This window comes from Candidozyma pseudohaemuli, assembly GCF_003013735.1.
Source record: "Candidozyma pseudohaemuli strain B12108 chromosome Unknown scaffold00013, whole genome shotgun sequence".
In the NCBI taxonomy this organism is placed as follows: Eukaryota; Fungi; Ascomycota; class Pichiomycetes; order Serinales; family Metschnikowiaceae; genus Candidozyma; species Candidozyma pseudohaemuli.
This window is the reverse complement of record NW_020194447.1, coordinates 136966-160566: the sequence shown is the minus strand read 5'-3', so window position 1 is coordinate 160566 and position 23601 is coordinate 136966. Positions and strand designations below refer to the sequence as shown.

Genomic DNA, 23601 nt, shown 5'->3' with positions numbered 1-23601 from the left:
TGTGTAGTCTAACTACTGAATGACTGGAAATGCGGTGTGTGGAATATCGATTGATGCGCCTAACTCTCTACTTAAGCATACAGATTACAGATCTACAAGGTGGATATGCTTTTTTGGGAATGGATGGATTAAAAGTTATGGCGTAGACGATTTTGAGCTCTTCCAACCGGTTGTGCAACCTACATCTGGTTCATATGGAATGTGGTTCATATGGAATGTTGCATTACTAGTATAAGGCAGACCTAATCCTTCTTGTTTCTGGCAGCCTTCTTCAAGGCTCTGGCACGGATGCTCTTGTGCATGCTGAAATTCAACTTGTTAGCAACGCTCGAGTAAACACCGACAGTGTTCTCGATACCAAAGTGCATCAAGGCATGAGTCCAGAATGGAGTAGAGGTAGCATATCTCTCCTGAGCACCGCCACGACGGCCAACGCTTGCCAATGTGGACTGGACAAAAGCCTTTGGCGAAGGAATGGTAGCACTGGTTCTTCTGATCTTAGACATAGCAGAGGTGACCAAGTAAGAAACCACAAGCTCGACATCGATACCCTGGGGCTTCAACTCACCGGCCAAAGCAGCAGACCACTGCTGCAAGAAAGCCTTAGAGCCGGAGTAGGTAGCCAAGTAAGGAGTGGGCAACAAACCGCCAAAAGAGCCCATGGTGAGAATAAGACCCTTGGAGGACTTGTCGGAAACGGTCTCAGCAATCAATGGGGCCACAATCTGGGTGATCTTCAAAGTCACGGTGTTGTTCAAAGTGATGATGTCCACCAATTCCTTCTCCTCGGTCTCCAAGAATGGCACAGGGATGGAGTGGGACTGACCAACGTTGTTGATCAACACAGTCACGGGCAAACCGGCAATTGACTCACGCAAGAGCTCGTAGTTTGCTGGAGCGTCGGTGGACGCGTCAAAAGCCACGTACTTGGCCTCTACTCCGTACTTAGCAGCGATTTCGTCAGCAAGAGCCTCCAACTTTGAAGCAGTTCTCGAAACCAAAACAACATTGAGACCCTTTTTGGCAAGCTGGAGAGCGTACTCCTTACCAATGCCATCGGAGGCACCAGTAATCACGGCCCATTTGCCTTTTTTGGCACCGTACTTGGAAAAGTTGGTGGCTGGAAGAACAAAGATGTCAGCCAACAAAGCACCAAGCGACAAGGTCAAGTTGGTGATTTTGTAGATACCTGTGAAGAGAGCAGCAAACAAAAAGGCCTGCACGAGCTTTGACTCCGACACGGAGACTATGAAGTCTTGAATAGCCATGATGGTGGTGGTGTGGGTTGACTTCAATATACTTTTCAGCGTTGCGCGCCATAGCCATCCTTGGCAGAGTACATAGGAGACAATGTGTAGAGGCAATATCCCGAGGAATCCGGATTCAAATAGTAGATTTTGTAAGTATTAGCACAGGGCGGTGATGCCGATTTAGAACATGTAAGCGAGGTTCTGTGCCCGCGGATATCAGCAGTCCGGGGCTGATGGTAGTAGCGAGCAGGTTACTATGGTACACTCCACAGCGATGTGGAAGGGCGTTGAGAATGGAGTCAAGGAAGGGAGCAATCGTAAGTCATTGTGGAAGATTAAGTGAGTGGATTTAGCGACATCAACGTACAATCGATGCCAGCAAGCCAATCATGCCCACGCTCATCCCACACATCTCACACTCACAAAAACGTAAACTCATCGAGCTTCTCGGATGTCATTTCCACATTCAAGGCGTCCCTCTTGGCATAAACATCTAGAAGATCCATGTGGGCTTTGAGCTTGTGCACCTGCGCTTGTAACAGCCCGAGAGATCTGTTCACATTGGCAAGCTCTTGGTGACGTGCTTCTAGGCGCAGAGCAACTTTGCCGTCCCTGATATGTAGTATGGAGATCCATGGGTCTGTGTATGTGGGACCAGAGCTGCCTTGATCTCTGGATGCCCTAGGGGAAGTACCCGAGCTGGGAATGTGCCGAGGTGACGATGGATCGTGTTTGGGTGTGCCCACAGACTTGCTGCGGCTGGGCTCCTTGGTGAACTCTCTTCTGTCTCCTCTGTAGTCTGAGTAGTGCCCGTCCCTGCTATCTCGAGGCAGCGGTCTATCCCTGCTGTAGGATGGCTCACGATCTCTGTAGTCGTCTCTTCTGTCTTCTTCTCTGTATTCTCTAGGATCTCTGTCCCTTGGATCCCTTTCCCTTGGGTCTCTATCCCTGGGATCTCTGTCTCTTGGATCTAGTTCCCTTGGATCTCTGTTTCTGGGATAGCTGTCTCTTGGGTAGCTGTCTCTAGGGTCCATGTCTCTGGGCTCCCTGTCCCTAGAATCTCTTTCTCTGGGGTCACGGTCCCTAGGATCTCTGTAACGTGGCTCTCTGTCCCTAGGGTCTCTTGGGTCTCCATAATCTCGTCTGTACTCTCTACCTCTGGGAGCTCCTCTTCCACGGCCTCTATAGCCAGAACCTCTGTAGTGGTCTCTGCCTCCACGGTAACCTCCTCTTCCCCCGCGTGGTGCGTCGTATCGCCTATCCGGGTAACCTCTGTCACCGTAGTTGTATCCGCTCATATGGAGAAAGGTGTAGTTGAAGGTGAGAAGTGTTGATGTCTGGGTGTAGAGGTGTACTAGTTGATGGAGTACCACTACTTCAGAGCAGCAGAATGTTGTGGTTCAGCAAAGACTATTTTTTGTGGTGCATTTTGTTTATTTATCCTGAAAAATATTTTTCTTCATTAATTTTATTTCGTTTGTTGCACTGAGCCCGTAGATAACGATACTGGTATTATGGCTGCAAACCGCACAAAACACTTCAAGCAACAGGTCCAAATTACACCCCTAAAAAAAGCCTCTTCAGTTCCATAAACCTACTCAATTCCAAGGAAAGGCTTGCCCACGTCGAAACGGTAGGTCTTGTACTGATCGACATAGATCTGGTTATTGAGCTCCACCTTACCACCAACTTCCGACACAATGTCTTCATTTCCACAGACAAGGAGAATACCGTTTGCCTTTCCAGGCATCTCCTCAACTGGATCGAGGTTGTGAAGGGAATTCACCAAAGCGTTGGCAACAACCCTCGACATAGCTATAGCCCAGCCTGCCGACTTCATGATGGGAATTTCCACCAAATCGCCCACACAGAAAAAGTGCTTGATTGGCTCGTTGCTGTCGGGGATCTCGAGCTGGAGGTAGTTGTTCACGTAGACATTGTTCTTTGGAGAAACGTATTTCTCAAGACCACCGGCAAGAATGCCTGTGTTGTTGTGGAAAGCGGTGCACCAGTAGGTGAAGTCGGCCTCGACAATGTCGCCATTGGTGAGCTCCAAGTTGTGGTTCTCTAGTTCTTGTTTCACACGCACGCCAGTCATGATCTTAACGTTTGCACGCTCGAGCGATTCCCTCACCTCTTGCTTGAACTCATCAGTAAGTGGTTCTGGAGGGAAAGTGGCATGTGGATGGATCAAAATGACCTCTTTGTCCGGATGCTTTGTCTTGATATCACCAGCGATCTCAATACCCACAGCACCGGCACCCACCACGGCGATTTTGTTGTGCTTTTTCACGGTCGCATTGAAGTCGACCATCTCTTCAAGGTAGCTCTCCCAGTTAAGGGCGTCTGGAGACGAAGGCCATGTTCTGTTTCTGCCGGCTGCGAAAACACAGTAGTCAAAGGAAATAGACTCTTCACTGTCGGAATTGTTGAGCTTATACTTTGCCTCTTTCTCCTTCAACTCGGTCACCTTACCTTGAACAAAAGTAAGCTCAATGTCCTCATTCACGCCTGGCTCAATGGCAGGACCGACCTTGTTCACGGCATACTCGTCGTCAGAAAGCATCCTATCGAAACGACAAACCTTGTACTGCTCCATCGACACATACTGCGTTTTGGAAAACTCCGGATCCACAATTGCACGAGGCACACCAAGCACATTGAGAAAGCCTGCCTTGGGCTCCACAAGCGTCACCGTAAGCTTCTTGTCCACCTTCTTTTCCTTCAAGAAGTTCTTCAAGTGGTTGATGAAGGCCATGCCTCCGTAGGAGCCACCTACGACCAAAATGTTCGTAGTCAAAGAAACCACCAGCTTCAGAACGGCAGATGCAATAGTCATGATTGCCGAACAAAGTCAGCGAAATCCGGGGTCTTATATAGCTGTGGGTGCAAAACTAGGCCAATGCAGGGCTTCTATGCTGGAATACAGGCAAACGGCACCGTTGCGTGAATCTCAGCGTATATGTTGGTTTTGTGAAGGAGACCCATAGTGACAGGGGCTTAGAAGATGGAAAAGATAAAGAGCGGCTCCGAAACCTGTCTCCTTGGCATGTGTGCCAGCGCTAATAAGCAGTGTGTACAGAGACGGAGACGGAGTAGAGTTTCGGACCCGAGCCGGGAAATCTGGGCTTCCTTGGACGAGGAAAGGCGGTTCCTTCAGCATAATTTTCCGTCAATGTATTGAATGTGAAGGCCTTTGATCGCTTCTGATCGCTTGTGGTATTCTTCCCCAGAAGGGCTGTGTTGAAGACATCTGGCGCCGTACAGATCTCGTATTTTCAGTGCTCGGAGCCACAGGCTTTGCTGATCTAGGGGAATAATGGAATTTGACGTACCCCGTTGACTGTGCACACTGCAATATCGGTGCCGAGGTCGGCATTCCCATTGGGCTAGTTGGTGCGTGGGTATTGTTCTGAATGCAGTGGGCTCGTCTAGACGGAGATGGCTTTTGTTGTAAAGTGGGGCAGAAGACCAGAGTGTAAATTAGACTTTGGTGGGAGTCATAAGCGAGCATGGAGACGAACCACTGATTGGTGGTCGGGCTGACGGAATCTGAAGTAACTCTTGACTTTATGGAGCTTAGCCTCGCTCCACAATTTGGGGAGTTGCCTTGCCGTGATTCCGTTGCTCGGGCCGATGAATCCGACAAAGCTTGTTCGTTGCCTTTTTCTGTGACTAAAGTAAGTAAGCATTAGTAAGTGAGAGCTGCAAAGGGGAGTGTGTCATCGCGCAGCCAAGACGGTCGGACCAAGTGGCACGGTACTCCGAGATGAAGAAGGGGCCGCTTTAAGTTGAATTTGATCAGACTTTTAAAGGTCGTTTTGTGATCTGATGAAGAGCACGAGTGATCTGTAGTCCCTAGTCTCTGTTCATCCACTTCCACGATACACTTGTTACCACCCCTGAAGACGATCATATCGCGATGTTCGTAATATCAGTGCTATCGCCAGTATCAGCAAAGAAGAAAACCATTTTCTTGACAAACCTCACCTTCCATCAGCCATCCACCAACGCACTTTTCGGTGGCAGCAAACACGGTTCACCGAAGCTGCATTCCTGCATATACCCACGCCGTGTGCAAGGCTTTACATGTAATTACCTTTCCCGATCGGGACACTCGGTAAACAAGCCTAGTACGCCTAGCAAGACCCTCTATCTTTAGCGAACAATCCACCATCATTCTTCATGGAAGAACTTCAGCCACCACCCCATAAACCATATATTTACGATGACTACGACGAAGTTTCCCTGTTCGATTGTGCATCTATAGAATCGCCTTCCCTGGCTGCATCCATCTTTGATGAACTTGTCTTCACCAACAAGTTAGACTTGCACAAATTTCTAGATGACATGGCCACATTTCATGATTGCATTGACGACAAATTTACCAGCATGACAAAAAGAATAGAATCCTTAGCATCGGATAGTCTCCGACATAGACAATTGTTAGAATCATCCTTAAGCAAGAGCGATGCCATGTTGGCTCTGCTTGAAGTCATGAGAAGCGAAGTGGATCATTGCTTACAGTATATCAGACCTGAAGAAGAGCCTGAATTGAAGGAGGTCAAAGTGATCCCTTCGCCCTCTCCGATTTACTCTTCGGAGTACATCGACAACTACATGAAGAAGAACCAAAACGAGTCTTCCTACAAAGCCATTGTTGCAATCGTTGCAATGCTACTATACGTGGTCTTTATCCGTGACCGAGGGGAATGAAATGAATGAGTGACTGTGGTGGATTAGCCCATGTTCACTGAGCGAGGATAGCTGTCGTAGGCTTCGTCATTGTCTTCTTGGAAGTAAGGGTGCACCAACGCCCTCTTGGCGCTGATTCTGTTGCTGGGGTCGTAGTTCAACATTTGCTCAAGCAAGTCGACACCGTCCCTGTCCAACGAAGGAATGTGCGGGCCCAAGTCACTACGCTCCCACTTTGGCCATGTTGTTTTGAAGTCCGGCAAGTACGTCACGTCGGGCCACACCTCCTCGTTGGGCGTACCCAAAATTCTGAAAATACGGAAAATCTCATCGATCTCGGAGTCACCGGGGAAAAGCGGTTTTCTGTTGCACATTTCGGCGAAGATGCATCCGACAGACCACATATCCACACCAGTCGAGTACTGTTTACCACCCAAAAGGATCTCAGGGGCCCTGTACCAAAGCGTCACCACCTCGTGGGTGTAAGCACGCAAGGGCACACCAAAAGCACGAGCCAAACCAAAGTCAGCGAGCTTCAAGTTACCATCCTTGTCGATAAGCAAGTTCTGGGGCTTCAAGTCTCGGTGCAAAACACGGTGTGAGTGGCAGTGCTTGATACCTTTGATCAACTGGTGCATAAACCTCTTGACCATGGAAGGTTCTAAGCCTGCTCCCTGGGGAATCAGCTCCATATACTTCTTCAAATCTAAGTCCAAAAACTCGAAAACCAAGTAGAGCTTGTGTGAGTCGGAGTGGATGATATCGTAAAGACGCACGATATTGTCATCTCTCATCTCCTTGAGCAACGAAATCTCTCTGATAGCTGTAGAAGGCACACCTTCATCCTCAGACTCCAATCTGATCTTCTTCAAGGCTACCACACGGTTGTTGTGGCGGGTATCCAAGGCTTTGTAAACCACACCATACGTTCCTGGCATTAGCATAATTTGAAAAATAAATATGAATTCACATACCCTCGCCGATCTTCTCCTGGCGCTGGAAATCAGAAAGCTCCACCATGCTATGGAAGAAGGAGGTCGCGTCTATTCGCGTTGGAGGTGGATGCTTGTTGACGAGATGCACGGGTGTGCAACAAACCCCCACCAATTTGGGGGATTCTCTATAAAAAAAATAAAGAAAAAGGGAGGATTTGATAGTTATCTGGTTCTGATTGTAAAAAAGATTTTATAATCTTCGAAAATGGCGATGGAGTGTGGTATTCTCGGTTGGGGTATTTCGCAGCCGTATGCTCAGGTCTCTAATATTGGGGAATTAGAACATGTGGGTAGATCTACTAAAATAATATTTAGTTTAACACTTTGTGATTCATTTGTTTGCAAGACTTTAAGGTCAAAAAGTTTGTAAAAAATATTGAAATCTGGCTCATGGCATCTCATGATACTTCTCATCCCTACATTCCACTTTCTCACATTTTGGGGGATTCTCACGTAGCGCATGCATAAATGCATTAACAGCTGACTTTTGTGACCTCCTTCAAACCAATTTGGAAACAATTGATCTACGAATATGAGTCCAATAGAATCTTTACTTTGCCATCTCTTATATCAATATCCTTGAGGTAATTGACCAAATTTTTGAAAGTGGACGGCCAAGACGAAATTGGCAAGATGTACGATCGCTACAAGCTACAACCATAATAGGTACCGGGCCTCCTGGCCATCGTCGTAAATTAATGCTGGTCCTAACTGTATGCATAGGGAAATTAAACATAGACCTGTCGTTTGTTCTTTTCATGTAGCGCCTACTCCAGCACCCCATTGAGCACGGAAGCTTGAAGCTGGCCGTCTCCTGCGGCACAAACCTTGATCTCACGACCCCACTCACTATTAAGAATCTGTTTGCCGTTGATACGACGGTTGGGCATCGGGTCAAGGATGGAGTAGATAACGTTACGGCACCGAGCTCTCTTGAGCGCCTCAATGGGCTCGTAGCCAGTAGCGTCCTTACGCTTGGTCAAGTACTCCTGGAAGAACTCGTCCTTTTTAGGGTCGGCCAACTTCCACAATTGGCGACCGGTTCTCATGGCCATGTAAATGACACCGCAGGCCCAGATGTCAACGCAACGGGGGTCAAACGACTCCTGGGTGAACTCCTCTGGGGCAATGTAAGGGCTGGAGCCACAAATGCCTTCACTGAGCTGGATCTCCTCTTCCCAGGCCATCTTGAAGCACTCACCGTTACCGAAATCGGTGATCTTCAACACACCCTGCTGAGTTAAAAGCAAGTTCTCCGGCTTCAAGTCACGATGAGCGACACCCATATCATGCATGTAGTTGACACCTCGTATGAGCTGCTTGAAGAAGCAGTCGGCCTCGGCGTACTCTAATTTACCAGCAGCAATAATCAATGTGTACAAGTCACCACCAGAACAGAACTCCATCACCTCGCAGTAGTCGCCCTTGGCGTCCTTGAGCAAGTCTAGGGTGTCGATGATGTTCAAATGTTTCAAGGAGGAGGATATGCAAAACTCCGACGTCAAACGCCTGGAGTACTTCTTTTCGGACTCGTTGGGTCTTCTCTTGAACTCCTTCACGGCGTACAAGACCTCGTCGGCGCTAGTAGCCTCGACCTTCTTGTGGGCCACTCTCACCACACCAAACGAGCCCTTGCCAATCACCTCCTGGCAACGGCCGTACTTCTCAACAAAAGAACGGCAGTCCTGCTGGCCCATGGGGTCTAGTAGCTCGCCGTGCACCTGGTAGGGAGAGGTGTTGTTCTTGACCTGGTGGACCAAGCCGGCGAAAAGCGTGGGAGGCTTCTCCGGATCGGGCTTGTTTTCGTTGTTTTGCACGGGCGAGAGGAGGTTGGGCACCGCCAGCTTGGCCTCGTCTCGGAGTTTCTTCGCACCCAAGAGGTCCTTAAGCATGTTGCTGAGCTTCTCCTGGCGCTTCGTGGCACGGAGATTGTGCTCGTGGTAGCCGTCCTCGATCATCTTGAACCGCAGCTTTGGAGGCGCCGCTGGCAAGTTTGTCTGGGACGCCAGCGGCAGCACATTGCCCAGAGACCGCAGCGTGCTTTGCGGCGTCTTCCTCTTAGCACTCAGCGATCTCAGCACAGAGGCCAGTTTCAGGCCCGGAGCAGGAGGAGCCAGAAGCCCGCTTGGCCCCAGACCGGAGGTTTTACGTGGCGCCTGGTGGGAGTTGGCAGACAGAGGCCGTGATGAGGGCGGCAGTTTCTGAGCAAAGCCGTCGTGGAGAGCCAGCATGAGCGGCTGTGGATGGACCAAGTGGTCGTAGGAGGCGGCGGGGGCGCCGTTGGAGTCGGAGTTGACCGAAGTCCCTGACGGCAGCGTGGCGTTTGCCTTTCTGTCAGCTGGCAAGGGGTACAAAACATCGTCTTCTGGGATCGGGGGCGAGGCGATTTTGGAGAATTCGGCCACCAGCACGCCGTGGGGGGACTGGGGCGCCAGCAGCAGCGGCAGAAGCAGCCATTTTTCTCTGTCTGGCGTTTTCAGGTGTTGTCTTTCAGGAGACTTTTGTCTGTCCTTGTCCTTTTCGTGGAGGGACAGGAGGTGGAGGGAGGAGGAGGAGACGCCAAAGAGGCGGCCCAACTTGGACATTTTGGAAGTTTCGGGCTTTTTCTGTTTTTCGCCCATCTTGATGAAGAAATGTGGCTAAGGACGTGCCTCAGGCCTGACCGTTAAGAATGAAGCAGGTGAGTGTGAGAAAGAAAAAAAAAAAAAAAAAGGCCGCTTTGACGCACAGAAGATAAACAGAGGACCGAAAAAATAAAAAACAGGAAAAGTTCGGGGGCAAAATAAAACTTTAATAATGGGGCGAGCCGTGGGTATGGGCCAGTAGGATTATGACAAATATTACTGAAACGAGCGGGTCTGGAGTTAAGCAAGGCAGCATGAGGCTGAGGCTGAGAAATAGAGTCTGGCTGCGAAGACCAGGTGGAGGGGGTCAAACCCAAAGATGAGATTTAGAGACTGGCATTTGAAGCTTGGAGGGCACCGTATTCAGCTCCAGTTCATCTTAACAATTTGTAAAAGCTGTATTTTACAGCTTCGTTTCACCATCGAATGGGAGTCCCTCCCTTTGACACCTTTGACTAGTGAGATGCGAAGGCATACTGCGGATTCCGTTGGAGCGGCTAATAGCCCTTGCGCTTCAGGCATGGATGATTTGAAATCATGCTTTTCACCAACAGGTTGGTTTTCTGGCACCTAGCAACTAGGAGGTGGCAACACAATGGCTGCAAACCGCGGTGTCACCTGGATGGCTGTCACGGGCTTGAAACGAGGGAGGGGAGGAAAGGCCCGTGATGACTCAGAGCCAAGAGTCTGGCAGTCATGGAGGGATTTGATTTGAGGTGGTTTTCTTTTTTTGTTGGTACCCGTGGGTGGTGACTATGTGGTGGAGGTCTGGCTAGTAGCTTTATTCCGTTCCGTCGCAGCGCAAATATGCCCCGCTGACATCATAACCTTGGAGGGAGAGCTGAAGTCTTCAGCCGTGGCAGTGATCTAGCTGTAGGTGGTACGGTCTAGAGCTTTTACAGAATTGACTCTTCTTTTTTTTACTTTCTTTCCAACACTTTCGGCCTTTTTTTGTCTATCAAAGTGACGCCTCGGTGGCTTCGGGCTCGGATGCCAACGGCTGTCCATCGCATGTCTTCAAACCATTAGCCGCAAAAAGCCAAAACATCAATTTCCCACACCGCCTCTCTGTGCGAGCCCTGTAACTGTCTAGTCACTCGCTTCTGTGCCTCTCACAGCCTCTCACATTGCCGTGCGGCCCAGACAGGTATTAGACAAATCAGATTGGTCAGACTAGGACAAAAGGAGGATGGAGTTTTTTATTTGGTAGGTGGTTGCGGAAAGCATTTACGTAATTCTTTTGAAAAGGTTCGTTGGGTGTTGTGAATTGCGGTGTGGTGAATGTGTCATTCGGAGATAATGGGAGCCAAGAAAGAAGTAGCGTTTGACGGGTGACACCACATTGTTACGGTGGATGAGGTGAAGTGGGAGCGAACAGATAGGGATATGTGATGAAGGGAAAGGCTTCAAAATGGGCTTGAATATGGACCCTGGTGACAAAGCCACAGTTAGTCAGGGTTCTCTGTTTTAGCGCATGCATATGTATGTACCCTGCTTGAGGCCTGCTCCTGCTTGGAGCAGTCTGCTTGAAGAGCAGCATGAGTGGGATGAGGATGGGGAGAAATGGAAGAGGTCTTTGGGCGTTGGATGGTTTTGATAGTGGGTGTTGATGTTATTGAAGGAGTTTCTGAAACTACTCTTATTGTGCTTTTTGCGTGGATGGTGTTATTGACTTGCTTCCCTGGGGTACTGCCTGAAGATGTGTAAATTTTGCAGCAGGTCGTCTTATTGAATCCTTATTTTTGAGAAAGAGTGGCCTACTGGCATTAGTCTCGAAAAGATGGGCATCTTTCATTCAACCAGGTCGTCTACACTTCATCAAAGTTCACAGATCCCACCGTCGTACCGTACTACAGAGCCATCTGTCATTTATCATCTAAATTAAGTCTTGTCTGATTCTTCTTGTACTCTTGTCACTTTTCAGCGTCGAATGAAATTGACGATGCTATGTTACTGCTTCACTCGACCCAAGTAGATCGAATTATTGTTCCGTTCACAGGTCAACCAAAGAGGAAAATCCCAGCTAAAGCAACCCCCTAGCACATACAAAGACTTTCAAGTACGCCCTCGAAATCACCCCATCCTCATTGACCACGTCTCGTCAACTCTGCTGCAATATTTGACGCCTCACCATCCCAGATCAGTCGTCTCCGAAACTTCTGAAAAGGCGCCTTATTTTGGCTTTCTTAACAACAAACAAATCCAGCAAAGAGATGCCTTACAAAATCTCTGTACCTCCTCCAACATCTTGCTCCCACCACCCTTACCCTACACATCCTTACCGTAATACGTGTATCCTAGTGTCTACTCCTGGACAATGAAGTCCTTGAACTCCACATACGCCTTTTCAAGATCGTCGTTCACCACAACCTTGTCGTGAGCACCGGTTTCAGCGTACTCCATCTCGGCAGCAGCAGCAGCGATTCTCTTGGCAATGGAGTCCTCCGTCTCGGTGCCTCTCCCCGTCAATCTCTCCTTCAAAACGTCAATCGAAGGCGGACTCAAAAACAAGTAACGAGCGTCAAGCGACGACTGCTTCACAGCCTTGACGCCTTGCATATCAATGTCCAAAATACAGATTTTGTTCTGCTGGGCCACGTCGTCCACGGCCTTGATGGACGTGCCGTAGTAGTTGCCCGAAAACTGGGCCCACTCGATGAACTTCTTCTCCTCAATCATCTTCTTGAAGTCATCCACCGTGGTGAAGTGGTAGTCCACACCGTCCTTCTCACCGGCTCTTGGAGATCTGGTGGTGTTGGAAACGGAGAAACCAAATTTGTCTGGGAACTCAGCAAGGAGCTTCTTGAGAAGAGTCGACTTGCCGGTACCGGAGGGGCCGGAGATCACAACTGGTCTGGGCATAATGAATGAAGAAGTCAAGTTGGTTTTTTCTCAACGCGCACCGTGTAAAAGTAGCGATGGATGGGTACAGAGGGGGTGTGGAAAGTGGTCAGGGGATGAAGTTTTGGGGCATTTCACGGAAGCAATAGTTTGGAGGGAATGGAGTTTTTAATAAAAAGTCACGTAAAAATTCACTTTATTGGGCACTCTTGTGTTCGTTATTGTTACTGGAAATTGGCTGCGAAATTTCAAGAACGATCGCGTATGGAAGGGGAATGTAGAAGAAGAGAAAGAGCTGAATAAGCGTGATTTGGATAGAAGGTTGGATTTTTCAATCCAGATTATGACAGATTGGCTTCATATAATTGGACGTATTATTTTTTGTTGGTGACATGTAGTATCATTATTCATGGTAATCAGGACCATCCAAGCGAGGCTTTGTGATAGATGTATCATTGTTCACAGACCATCATGTACTTGTAGGCTTCAAAGGGAAGAAACACCACCAGACGTCATTCATGAAACTCTTCTATAGATAGCATGTTTTCAGTTCACTTACAGTAGCTATTCGTAAGATATCTACGCTTCTTTCATTATGTTGACTACCCGACGTTTCGCAGCCATTCTGACAATACCTCTGGAAACGACAATCTCCAAATACTATGTCAAAGGTTCTCCAGTACCATTCAATATATCATGTAGCCTCCATAACCGCTTTTTTAATGGCCCTTCATCCCCTATACTATAAAAATTTTGGTTGTGCACCAATTTTTCACGGAATTTGTCTGGCCCCTGACGACACATATCCAACAAGGAAACAATTGAAAAGCCACAAGATCAACAAAGTACTCCTTGCCCCTTCCCCCTTCTTAATTTATCCCATTCACCGCCTTCCTCTTCTGTATGTGGACCAGTTTCCGAAGATGACCTGGTCCAGTAGTGCACACACCACACCATCACCAAGTATACCGATCTGTTCAGACCAAAGATTCTCCACAATTTTCACCATGGACGCAGTCAAACAGGCACTAGGTGCCATGTACTCGGGCGCGAGCCAGGAGGACAAGAAAAGGGCAACGTCGCATTTGGAAGAATTCCAAAAATCTGCCGAGGCCTGGCAGGTTTCTCATGATCTTCTTCTCAATCCAAATGAGCCCATGGAATATAAGATGTTTGCATCACAGACGCTAAAAGCAAAGGCCATGTACGACTTGGGCCAGGTACCTCTGGACCTGTTGCCACAGCTCAAGGACTCTATTTTGGAACTTGTGGCTGCATATTCTGGAGATAATGATCGTCTTATTCGTACACAGCTATGCCTTACTTTGGCTCATTTATCCCTTCAATACTTACAGTGGAACGGAGCCATGAGTGAAATATCGGCTTACTTGTCGTCTAAGCCGGAGTACATGCCTGCATTGCTTGAATTTTTCAAGGTTTTGCCTGAGGAATTGTCGGAATCGAATAAGTCGGCATTGACCGACGAGGAGTTCAACACCAGATCAGCGGACCTCATTACTCACAACGTTGAAAATGTTTTGTTGTTCTTGAAAAACGTCATTGAGCAGAAGTCTGCTCCCAGCACGATTGTCTTGGACTGTCTTAATTCCTGGATCAAGGAATGTCCAGTGGAAAGCATATGTCAGGTGGACTTGTTTGTGCAATTGATTTTTGTCTCCATCACCGAGGAGGCTACTTTTGAAAAGGCAGTGGACTGTCTTTGCTCCATCTTGCGTGAAACCAGAGACATTGACAACTTCAACTTGGTTGATGCCTTGTACGGCCAGATTTTGAAAATCAACGAGTTTTACACCAGCCACCCTGACAGATTAGATGACCCCGACGTGGTTGACGGTCTCACTAAGCTTTACGTTGAAGCTGGTGAGCTGTGGCATGTGTTGATAGCCAAGAATGCCGCTCATTTCAAGCCATTAGTCCAGATCTTGCTCACCTGTTGTAAATACGAGGAAGACTTGGACGTGGTCAAGTACACATTTTATTTCTGGTACGAGCTCAAGCAGATGATCACTCTTCCAAAGTTCGAGGCCTCCAGAGTCGAGTTTCTGGACATTTACTTGCAATTAATCGAGGTCATCATCAAGCATCTTGCTTACCCCGTTGGCACTAACGAGGACAACCTTTTCGAAGGAGACAAGGAACAAGAGGACAAGTTTAAAGAATTCAGGTACGAGATGGGAGACGTCTTGAAGGACTGCTGTGCCGTTGTTGGTCCTCAGAAAGCACTTAATGTTCCCTTCCATCAACTTCAGACCCTCTTGTCTCAACAGAACGCTCATTGGCAGCACCTTGAGGCCTCGCTCTTCAGTATGAGAGTAATGGCGAAGGAGGTTTCACTCAAGGAAAAGACAATTTTACCTGCTATCATGCAGATGCTCGTACAGTTACCAGAGCACCCCAAGCTTAGATACGCTGCCACTTTGGTTTTGGGCAGATACTCCCAGTGGACATCCAAGAACCCCGAGTTTCTCGAACCTCAGCTCAACTACATCACCAAAGGCTTCCAGGGTGATCTCGTCAACAGCTTATCTGCTAGTGACAAGGAGTCCATCTATAATGCTACTTGTCAGGCCTTGATGTTCTTCTGCGAGGACTGTGCATCTGATCTTGTCAACTACCTCGAGCAGCTCTATATGTTGTACCAGCAGGTTCACAATGAGCTCCAGACCAAGGCGCTTTACGATTTGATGACTGGTTTGGCCCATGTCATGAAGAAGATCCCCGAGCAGGACCAGTACAAAACATGTCAGATGTTCTTGGGTCCAACCGTGGAGAAAATCAGACAATTGGCATCTGAGGGCTCTGTTCAAGACGAGAATGTCATTAATGCATTGCACGACGAAGCGGAGCTTCTTAGCATCTGCTTGCGTGTGTTGAGGGCTCTGAACTTCGAGGTTCACGAGTACCCCGTGGCCAAATTCTTCATGGACTCTATTTGGCCTGTTGTCGAGGCTGTTCTCGACAAATTCAGCGTTTCTCTTCATGTCAGCGAGAGCTTTGTGAAGCTCCTCAAGAACGCTTTGCATAGTTGCAGCATTTTCATCTCGTCAGTGTTGCCACTGATCGCCAACGCCATACACAAGGGTTTCCAGACCACCACGTTTGGATGCTATTTGTATGTTTCTGGAGCCATGCTCAGAGAGTTCAGCGACGAGACAGTCAATCCACAGATCCAAGAAGCAGTGTACCAACTCGGCTTGGAGCAAAGCTCGTCATTTTTCACGCTTCTTGAACAGAAGCCCGAGTCCATCAGGGAGATGCCTGATGTTATAGAGGACTTTTTCAACATGTCGACGGAATTGCTCATGTTCTACCCCAACAAGACAATCAGCAACGAGGGGCTCATGAAGTCGATTCTCCACGCCGGTATCCTCACCCTCAACATGTGTGAAGAGTACAACCCCCTAATTGCATGTGTGCATTTCTTCATTGACTACGTTTCGTGGGGATCGCCTTATCCACCCATCTCGTTCTTTGACGACGACCCCAAGCAGATCCAGCAGTCTGTCAAGCATTTCTTGGTTACCGGAGGCCATGGTGAGCAGCTCATCAAAGTTGTTCTTCAAGGGCTTATTTTCAAATTCTACAATGACGTCGACGCTAACGATCTTGTGATCAAGATCTTGACGGTGTCGCCCGACACAGAGCAAGCGGTCGGCTGGCTACAGAATGCAGCCAAAAGCCTCCCCAATGTTAGCGGGAAAGAGATTGAGAAGTTGATCGGGTCCATCGGCGTGGCACTTCCGAATAAGGACAACAGAAGAGTCAGGATGGCAGTCAGAGATTTTGTCAGCTGGTACTCACGCAAAAACGTGAATCTGAGAAGTACGTTTTAGCCAGCTTTGATCTGATGGAATCGATTGTTTCTGGTGCCCAACAAGCCTTCTGCTTGCAGCCAGGGGCTGATTTGGAGAAGCCTCCACAAACTGGCTGGGTTTCAGGCACATGGAAGCCAGCTGATTTCAGGAACGGCTGGGGTCAAAACAGGGGAAATTGGGCTTGCTTGACACCCATTTTGGCAGCCGTTTGCAGCCACTTTCGGGCAGACCTGCACACGGGTTTGTTTATGGCTTGACAGAAAAAGTTTTTCTTCTGGGAACAATGGGTTTTGCGCCCAGGCTTTCGGCTGCTTTTGTTTACCACTGGCTGGGAGTTTCAGAAAGAAGGATTTTTTGAAACCACCTGATTGATCTGGCTTTGGGCAAGGGACATGCTTATCTGAGGCGGGCGCTAATTATAGAACGCCCCAGATTCCATAACGGAAGGTGGATCTCTGCATCTGGTGCACTTTTCCTTTTTTTTTTTTGGCAGGCCGCATGTACGCAAGCGAGGCAGCTACGAAATCTTACGAGCATATGACAGGCAGTGCCGAGATGTACACACCGGGCTGAGTAAACCAGGGCACCAAGAAAATGGGCACTTTTCCCAAGGCCAAGGCGGATCAAAGCCAAGCGAAAGGACAATCACGAAAAATAACCTTTCAGTGTTCGTCGGTTGCCGTGTGTGCCGGTATGGTTTGGCAACATTTTACGACCACACTTGACGGGCAGAGAATGCCCAGCCAGGCTTGTCTGGCTTGTTCGGCTTGTGGGTTTCAACAGAGAATTCAGCCCGGTTGCCAGTTTCCAAAAATAAACCGCCTTTTCACGGGGCTGGCGCCCGCTTTTTTAGTCTCTGCAACGAAAGCGGCGGAATACAGCCTCCTCTGCCTTAGCCCAGACCGCACAGATGGAGGCCCACGGGTTTGAGCGTTTTCTTTCTTTTGCTTCCATCTGAGGCGTTCCAGGTTCAATATGGCGGATTCTATTGGCCAGCAAGGGAACCCTGTTTGAGATGATTGCAGCCAGAAACCAGGGCGGCTGCGGGCGTGACCCAAAGCGGGAGGGCACCTTCCCCTTTTGTCGGTTTGCACGGCAGGCAGAATAGCGCCACGTGCAGGCTGGGGCGTCAAAAGCAGGCTTGATGCATAATCGATGGAGGTTGCAAAAAAGAAAACAAGAGATAAAGAAAATTCTTGCTGTGCCCGGCGGTCTATATAAGACGGCCCAGATCCCACCCATCTACTTTTTTTTTTCCTCATCAATCAACCAACTTCGTCTTTCGCTATGCAATTCTCCACCGTCGCCATCTTCGCCGCTGCTGCCTCCGCTGTCTCTGCTGCCGCTAACGTCACCTACGTGACTGACCTTTCTTCCACCTTGGTCACCATCACCGACTGTGGTCCAGAGGTCACTGACTGCCCAGCTCACCACCCATCCACCGTTGCCAACGTCTCCACCTACGAGGGTGCTGCTAACAAGCAGTTCGCCGCTGGTGCCGTTGCCTTGGCTGCTGGTGCTTTGTTGGCTTTGTAAGCTGTCTAGCATTTCCCTGTTTAGACTGCGCATGGCCGCAAGGTTCAGTTCTTGGTGTATATTATATGATTAATACAGAGTATCATAAAAACTACTTGTAGACAATAGAATAGAGTCGGCTGTGTTTCAAGACTTACGCACTGTGCCTTGGCACCAACGTCCCATTGTGGTATTGTAACCACAAGTGAGAAGTCAGAACGCTTGACAGGGTTTCACCTGGTGATACCACTGAACATTATGTTTCAGCAAGCGTTGTGTTTATCTCGATGGAATGTGTGACTGTTTCATCCACTGAAACACATCGCTATTGTTGCAGGCGTATCCCATCGCCCATTGTGAAGGTTTCCCAAAAGAGCACGTTTGTTCTTTGTTAGGAGCCAAATCCGCCAAAACGGTGGTACCCGAGGCCGAGGTCTGGCCGTGTTGCTATAGTTTTCTTTACTTTTTTCAAAGTCTACTGAGTTGCTTGCATGGGTGCAAATTCTAGACATCACCGAAATTAGCCCCTCTCACATATCACGATAAGAAGTCGAGATGGGCTGTTTCGGGAAATGGTGAAAATTCGCCCATTGTTGCAAATCCACCTAAACCTCGTCAGCGAAGATTTTCACGGTTAAGCCAAGCTGCATCCTGATAAGCAAAGCCGAGGGCTTGGAAATGGGCTCATGTGTCGTCTAGGGCATTTTTCTTGAAATAGACGGCGAGGCGGGAATGGAGTGATTTTTCGTGAAAAAGAGCCGTGGAAAAAAATGGGATTAAATTACCATTGTGAGAGAAGGCGAGCTTGGCGGTTTGATCGGCATTTATCCGTTTTCGGTGTCGATTGGGTGGTAATTTAGCCGACGGGTCAATTGCATGAATTCTATTAAGCTTCCCTTTTTAGCTTTACCGAGATACCGAGGCAAAGGGTTCCTTTTAGGCTTTACCAAAATACAGAAGCCAATGGCTTTCTTTTAGGATTTGCCAAAGGGTCCCTTTTTTAGCTTTACCGAGATACCGAAGCTAGGTTCTCTTTTAGGCTTTACCAAAATACAGAAGCCAATGGCTTTCTTTTAGGATTTGCCAAAGGGTCCCTTTTTTAGCTTTACCGAGATACCGAAGCTAGGTTCTCTTTTAGGCTTCAACAAAATACAGAGGCCAATGGGTCCTTTTAGGATTTGCCAAATTCTCTTTTGAGATTTACCAAATACAAAAGCTCAAGGGAGCCTTTTCAGTTTTACCAAATTACAGAGGCCAATCCGAAGAGGCCTACACACCTACTCTAAAACACAATCTATTAAGAACAACTTAGGCGGCAGTAGGCACGGCAGTAATAGTGCTGGACTCCACGGCCATAGTGCTGGACTCCACGGCCTGGGCAAGTGCATCACCACCAATGTAGTCGAATGGGTTCAAAGCACCAGAACGAATCAACTCAGGAATAAGCTCCACGATAAGCTGGATCAAACCAGCACGGGTCTCGCTATCGGTAAGCGAGTACTTGATAACATCAAGAGCCAAGCCAGAGTCCTTCATGGCCGTCAACACCTCGGTGTATGGAATGACATCGGCTTCGATCAACTCCACAGTGATACTGGCCACGCCGTGTCTGACCTGGTCGTCAACCAAGGATTGTCTGATGATGCTGTTGATCAAACCAGATCTCTTGAGAATGACGAAAATGTGGGTCATGGCGTCGTCAAGAAGGCCTCTTTCTTCCAAGTCGAAGTCGTCAAACTCCCTGGCAACAAGGGCGTTGGTGGTACTGTTTGGGTGCAACTTCTTGTCCACGGCATCCTTGATGTCTCCCTTCTTCTTATCCACAACCTCACCGGCCTTGGTCTTGCCGAGGTCTACAGCATCGGCGATTTTCTTCTTGATAAGCTCCAAAAGCTGAGCGGTGATTTCCTTGATTTTCAACAAAGAGTGGTGCTTGAGCTGCTCGAAGATATGGTGGGCAATCTCCTTGGAATCCTTGATGGAAGCCTCCGCCTTGGCCTTCAATTCAGCCTTCTTCTTCTCCACAATCTCCTTGCCTTTAGCAGCGGCTTTTTGCTTAGCAGCATCGGAAACAGCCTTCAACACCTCCTTAGCAGCAGCGTTGGTTTCCTTCTCATTGGCTCTAGCAACAAGGTAAGACGAGTCTTCAATAGCGAGAGCAGAGACGCTCGAGGCAGCCATAAAAGTGACGAAAACGGTGGTAAACTTCATGTCGTGTAATGCTTTCTATTAGTGATGCTGTGTGAAACAGCTGGGGGATTTCCCCGTCATTAAATACCTCTCCAGAGAGAGTTGCTCTACGGCGTCCTAGGCAGACGTGGGCAACATTTCGTACGAGCTGCCTTGGCCCCTCAAAATAATTCTTCTTCTCAATCTCAGAATAATGCCGCGTGGGAACCACGATTTGCCGTAGCTGCCTCGCTTGATCGCATTAAAATCTTCAAGCGAGGAATGCTTGAGGGTGAACTGGTCTCCCATCGCCGCTTCCTCGAGCTTGAAGTCTTTGTCCAAGTTGGTGAGAACTGGTGGCTTCCACTTGCGGAGCATCAACGAGTTAAGAACCACACTGACAGAACTGCAAGCCATGGCAGCAGCAGCCGCGGCCGGTGGGAGCATCAAATTAAACGGAAGGAAGCATCCCATGGCAAACGGCAACATGACAAAATTGTAGATGGTAGCAAAAATAAAGTTGAGCTTGATTTTCTTGAACGTGGCCTCCGAAACCTTCAAGGCGGTGATGACACCGGCCAAGTCATTCTGCAGCGAGTTCTTCAGACCCATCAAAACAATTTCGGCAGAATCAATGGCAATATCTGTTCCGCTACTGATCGCCATACCAATATCGGCTTGCACCAACGCAGGCGCGTCATTAATACCGTCGCCGACAAAGGCAATTGAGATATTTTTTGGGCCTCCGAATTTCTTTCTTAAATCGACAATAACCTTGTCCTTTTCGAGCGGCGATACCTCACTAAAAATATTGCCTTTTGGAACACCTAATTGCGATCCTATTCTCACGGCAACTTCGTCACTGTCACCGGTGACTATGGCGACCTGAATATTTTCAACATCTCTGATGTAGTCGATGACCTCCCGAGCGCCTTCTTTAATTGTATCAACAAGCTCCAAGTATCCCGCGTACTTGCCATTCACAACAACATGGGCGCATGTCGAGATCGAATCTTTGAGATCATTTTCCAACACAGTGGCAAGGTGCTCTCTGCTCTCCGGGAAGTCACGAACAATCAAGCGCTTGTTGCCGATGACAACATCAAACGTCTGATTATTTAAAGCAACTTTGGCCTTCACTCCTAAACCGGTCAACACTTCGAAGCCCTGGATAGTGGTACTAAAGGTGTCACCTTCAAAAGTGAGACCGAGCTTCTGCTTGGCTCCAGCTGCAATAGCCTTACCAGTAGGATGCTCGGAGTTCTTTTCGACAGAGCCAACCAACGTCCACCAATCCCTTGGAGAGATTTTGAGGTCATCAAGAATTGGTTTTGCGCTGGAAATAGTCATTTCGCCAGACGTTAATGTTCCGGTCTTGTCAAAGAGCATAACGTTGATGGCGCTAGCCTTTTCCAAAATATCACCTCCTTTGATGAGGGCACCACGAGATGCTCCGACACCTGTTCCAACCATCACGGCTGTTGGTGCAGCAAGTCCCAAAGCACAAGGACATGCCACAACAATAACGGAGATCGCAAGTTTTAAGCAAACGAAATACTTTCCATTCTCTTCGTTCCTGAAAGCCTTGGGAAGCTTGTCATCATGGATGTAAGAGCAAAGGATGAACCATAAGGCGTATGTGATGCTGGAAAGAATCAACACAGCGGCAACGAAACGAGCAGCAATGTAATCCGCATATCTTTGAACAGGCGCTTTGCTGACCTGAGACTCCTTGACAATGTCAATGATCTGATGCAATTGTGAGTTCTTACCCGCCCTGGTGACTCTCATATGAATTAAGTGGGGGCCGTTGATAGAGCCACCAATGACAGTATCTCCTCTCTTCTTGAGCACAGGCATGGACTCACCGGTGATGATGGACTCGTCAACTTCCGTAGAGCCATGCACAATCACACCATCAGCTGGAATCTTGCCACCAGCAGTAACCACAGCAATGTCGTTCGTCTGCAAAAGGTCGATACCGATTTCTCTAGTAGGGAGGTCAGCAAGCTCTTCATTTGCACCTTTCTCATTATCACGCTCCAGAAGGAGCAGCAGGTAAGCAGAAGAGTCGGTGACAATGGAACAAACTGTTGGAGTAAGCGAGACAAGCCTAGAGAGGGCAGTTGAAGTGGCTCCCTTGGCTTTGTTTTCCATCCATTTGCCGAATGAGATGAATGAGATAAGCATAGCTGTTGTCTCAAACAACACTTTTGGAGGCTTTTCTGTTTGGCCTGTCCAAACACTCAAGACAATTGAGTAGACAGAGAAACTGTATGCCATCAGGGTCGACATGCACACGAGGACGTCCATATTGGCATTCTTGCCCTTACGGCGAATGCAACCGGCCATCTTCTTAAAAAAAACTGATCCCAAAGTGAACAAAATGAAAGATGTGAGTGCCAACTGGATCACCGAAACGACATAGAGGCCGTTGAAAACCATGAGTTTGCGCCAGAGGGACATGCTTTGGGTCACATTGAGGGCGATAACTGGAAGACCAAACACAAGTGACCAATAAAAGGTGGACCGCCAATAGCTGATCTCTTTGCTTCTAGATAGGAGTTTCAACTGGGTGTTGAGTGATTGGTCGATTGAGTTGAGAATGACAAATTGATGCTCGTCGTCGATATTATTAAGGGCATCCACAAGCACACGGACCCCGAGCATGTTGCCCATGTAAGATACTCGAAGCTCGTCTATAGCATGTTCGGCACCTTCCGCATCGTTTTCGAGGTCCATAGTAGACTCCTCGATTTGGCCCTTGAAGATGAACAGGAAGTCAGTGACACCGGCCAAACTATTGAGGACAGCCTCGACATTATACTGAAGTGCCGAGGTGTCGGAGGATTCGTCGATGCCGTAGATTTGAAGGATGGCCTGCTCCTCGATTTCTTCCTCCTTCTCGAGCAGCGAAGTGAAGTTGATAACGGCGTCAAATCCGCAATCCTCAATAGCACTTTTGAGCCTTTCGGCAGTGATATCTTGTGTGTGATTCACCACAGCCGAGTCAGTGACATTAGATACAGAGGCTGAGACAACCTCAGGGAAGCTCTCCAAGGCTTCAGTGATCAGAGCCAGGCACGCACCACACGTCATTCCCGTGACGGTGAAGTTACTAGTAAGCAAGCTCTGTGGAACCACTGGAGGTGCGCCGCCAGTGGACTCTAAAGTAGCGTCAAAACCGCAGTCCTCGATGGCTCCTAAAAGCTCCTCTGCACCGACAGCAGAAGAATGTTTTATCGACGCCGTATTGGTAAGAAGCGACACAGAAGCCAGTTCGACTCCCAGGAGGCCTTCTAAAGCCTCTGTGACACTCAGGGAGCATGCTCCACAGGTCATTCCGGAAACGCTGATCTTCGTGGTGACCAGCTTGGACGGTAGCGGAGTAGAAGAATCAAGCAGTGCATCGAAACCACAATTCTCGACAGCATCCACCAAGGTTTTGGCATCAAGATCGCTGCCGTGAAGCACCTTGGCTTCATTAGTAAGAAGCAGCACAGCGACTGATTCTACCCCCGGAACAGCCTCCAAAGCCTCGGTGACCGAGCCCAGACACGCAGCGCACGTCATACCACCCACGCTGATGCGAGACTCCATCGTTAACAAAAAAACACAATCAATAGTAGCACAGGAATATGTGGAATTTGGGGCGTATTAAATGGGTCTGTAGGTA

General features: G+C 48.5%; 10 protein-coding genes across 10 annotated transcripts; 2 read left to right on the top strand and 8 right to left on the bottom strand.

Moving 5' to 3' along the window:
• Positions 1-242: 242 nt before the first annotated feature.
• C7M61_004249 (ketoreductase) lies at positions 243-1268 on the bottom strand (the record flags this gene model as incomplete). The annotated part of the gene is made up of 1 exon (XM_024859572.1): positions 243-1268. One exon carries the CDS (start codon positions 1266-1268, stop codon positions 243-245), a length of 1026 nt encoding a protein of 341 aa, XP_024712241.1.
• Positions 1269-1669: 401 nt separating this feature from the next.
• On the bottom strand, positions 1670-2548 carry C7M61_004248 (uncharacterized protein; the record flags this gene model as incomplete). Its single annotated transcript, XM_024859571.1, has 1 exon — positions 1670-2548. One exon carries the CDS (start codon positions 2546-2548, stop codon positions 1670-1672), a length of 879 nt encoding a protein of 292 aa, XP_024712240.1.
• Positions 2549-2844: 296 nt separating this feature from the next.
• Positions 2845-4089, bottom strand: C7M61_004247 (uncharacterized protein; the record flags this gene model as incomplete). Its single annotated transcript, XM_024859570.1, has 1 exon — positions 2845-4089. The coding sequence occupies one exon, from the start codon at positions 4087-4089 to the stop codon at positions 2845-2847; it is 1245 nt and encodes a 414-aa protein (XP_024712239.1).
• A 1346-nt stretch (positions 4090-5435) lies between these two features.
• C7M61_004246 (uncharacterized protein) lies at positions 5436-5966 on the top strand (the record flags this gene model as incomplete). The annotated part of the gene is made up of 1 exon (XM_024859569.1): positions 5436-5966. The coding sequence occupies one exon, from the start codon at positions 5436-5438 to the stop codon at positions 5964-5966; it is 531 nt and encodes a 176-aa protein (XP_024712238.1).
• Positions 5967-5989: 23 nt separating this feature from the next.
• On the bottom strand, positions 5990-6965 carry CDC28 (cyclin-dependent serine/threonine-protein kinase; the record flags this gene model as incomplete). The annotated part of the gene is made up of 2 exons (XM_024859568.1): positions 5990-6876; positions 6920-6965. 2 exons carry the CDS (start codon positions 6963-6965, stop codon positions 5990-5992), a joined length of 933 nt encoding a protein of 310 aa, XP_024712237.1.
• A 742-nt stretch (positions 6966-7707) lies between these two features.
• Positions 7708-9525, bottom strand: C7M61_004244 (serine/threonine protein kinase; the record flags this gene model as incomplete). The annotated part of the gene is made up of 1 exon (XM_024859567.1): positions 7708-9525. The coding sequence occupies one exon, from the start codon at positions 9523-9525 to the stop codon at positions 7708-7710; it is 1818 nt and encodes a 605-aa protein (XP_024712236.1).
• A 2343-nt stretch (positions 9526-11868) lies between these two features.
• GUK1 (guanylate kinase) lies at positions 11869-12426 on the bottom strand (the record flags this gene model as incomplete). Its single annotated transcript, XM_024859566.1, has 1 exon — positions 11869-12426. One exon carries the CDS (start codon positions 12424-12426, stop codon positions 11869-11871), a length of 558 nt encoding a protein of 185 aa, XP_024712235.1.
• A 986-nt stretch (positions 12427-13412) lies between these two features.
• MTR10 (Mtr10p) lies at positions 13413-17777 on the top strand (the record flags this gene model as incomplete). The annotated part of the gene is made up of 2 exons (XM_024859565.1): positions 13413-16248; positions 17473-17777. The coding sequence occupies 2 exons, from the start codon at positions 13413-13415 to the stop codon at positions 17775-17777; spliced, it is 3141 nt and encodes a 1046-aa protein (XP_024712234.1).
• A 1287-nt stretch (positions 17778-19064) lies between these two features.
• C7M61_004241 (uncharacterized protein) lies at positions 19065-19967 on the bottom strand (the record flags this gene model as incomplete). Its single annotated transcript, XM_024859564.1, has 1 exon — positions 19065-19967. One exon carries the CDS (start codon positions 19965-19967, stop codon positions 19065-19067), a length of 903 nt encoding a protein of 300 aa, XP_024712233.1.
• A 96-nt stretch (positions 19968-20063) lies between these two features.
• On the bottom strand, positions 20064-23525 carry CCC2 (Cu(2+)-transporting P-type ATPase; the record flags this gene model as incomplete). The annotated part of the gene is made up of 1 exon (XM_024859563.1): positions 20064-23525. One exon carries the CDS (start codon positions 23523-23525, stop codon positions 20064-20066), a length of 3462 nt encoding a protein of 1153 aa, XP_024712232.1.
• Positions 23526-23601: the final 76 nt, after the last annotated feature.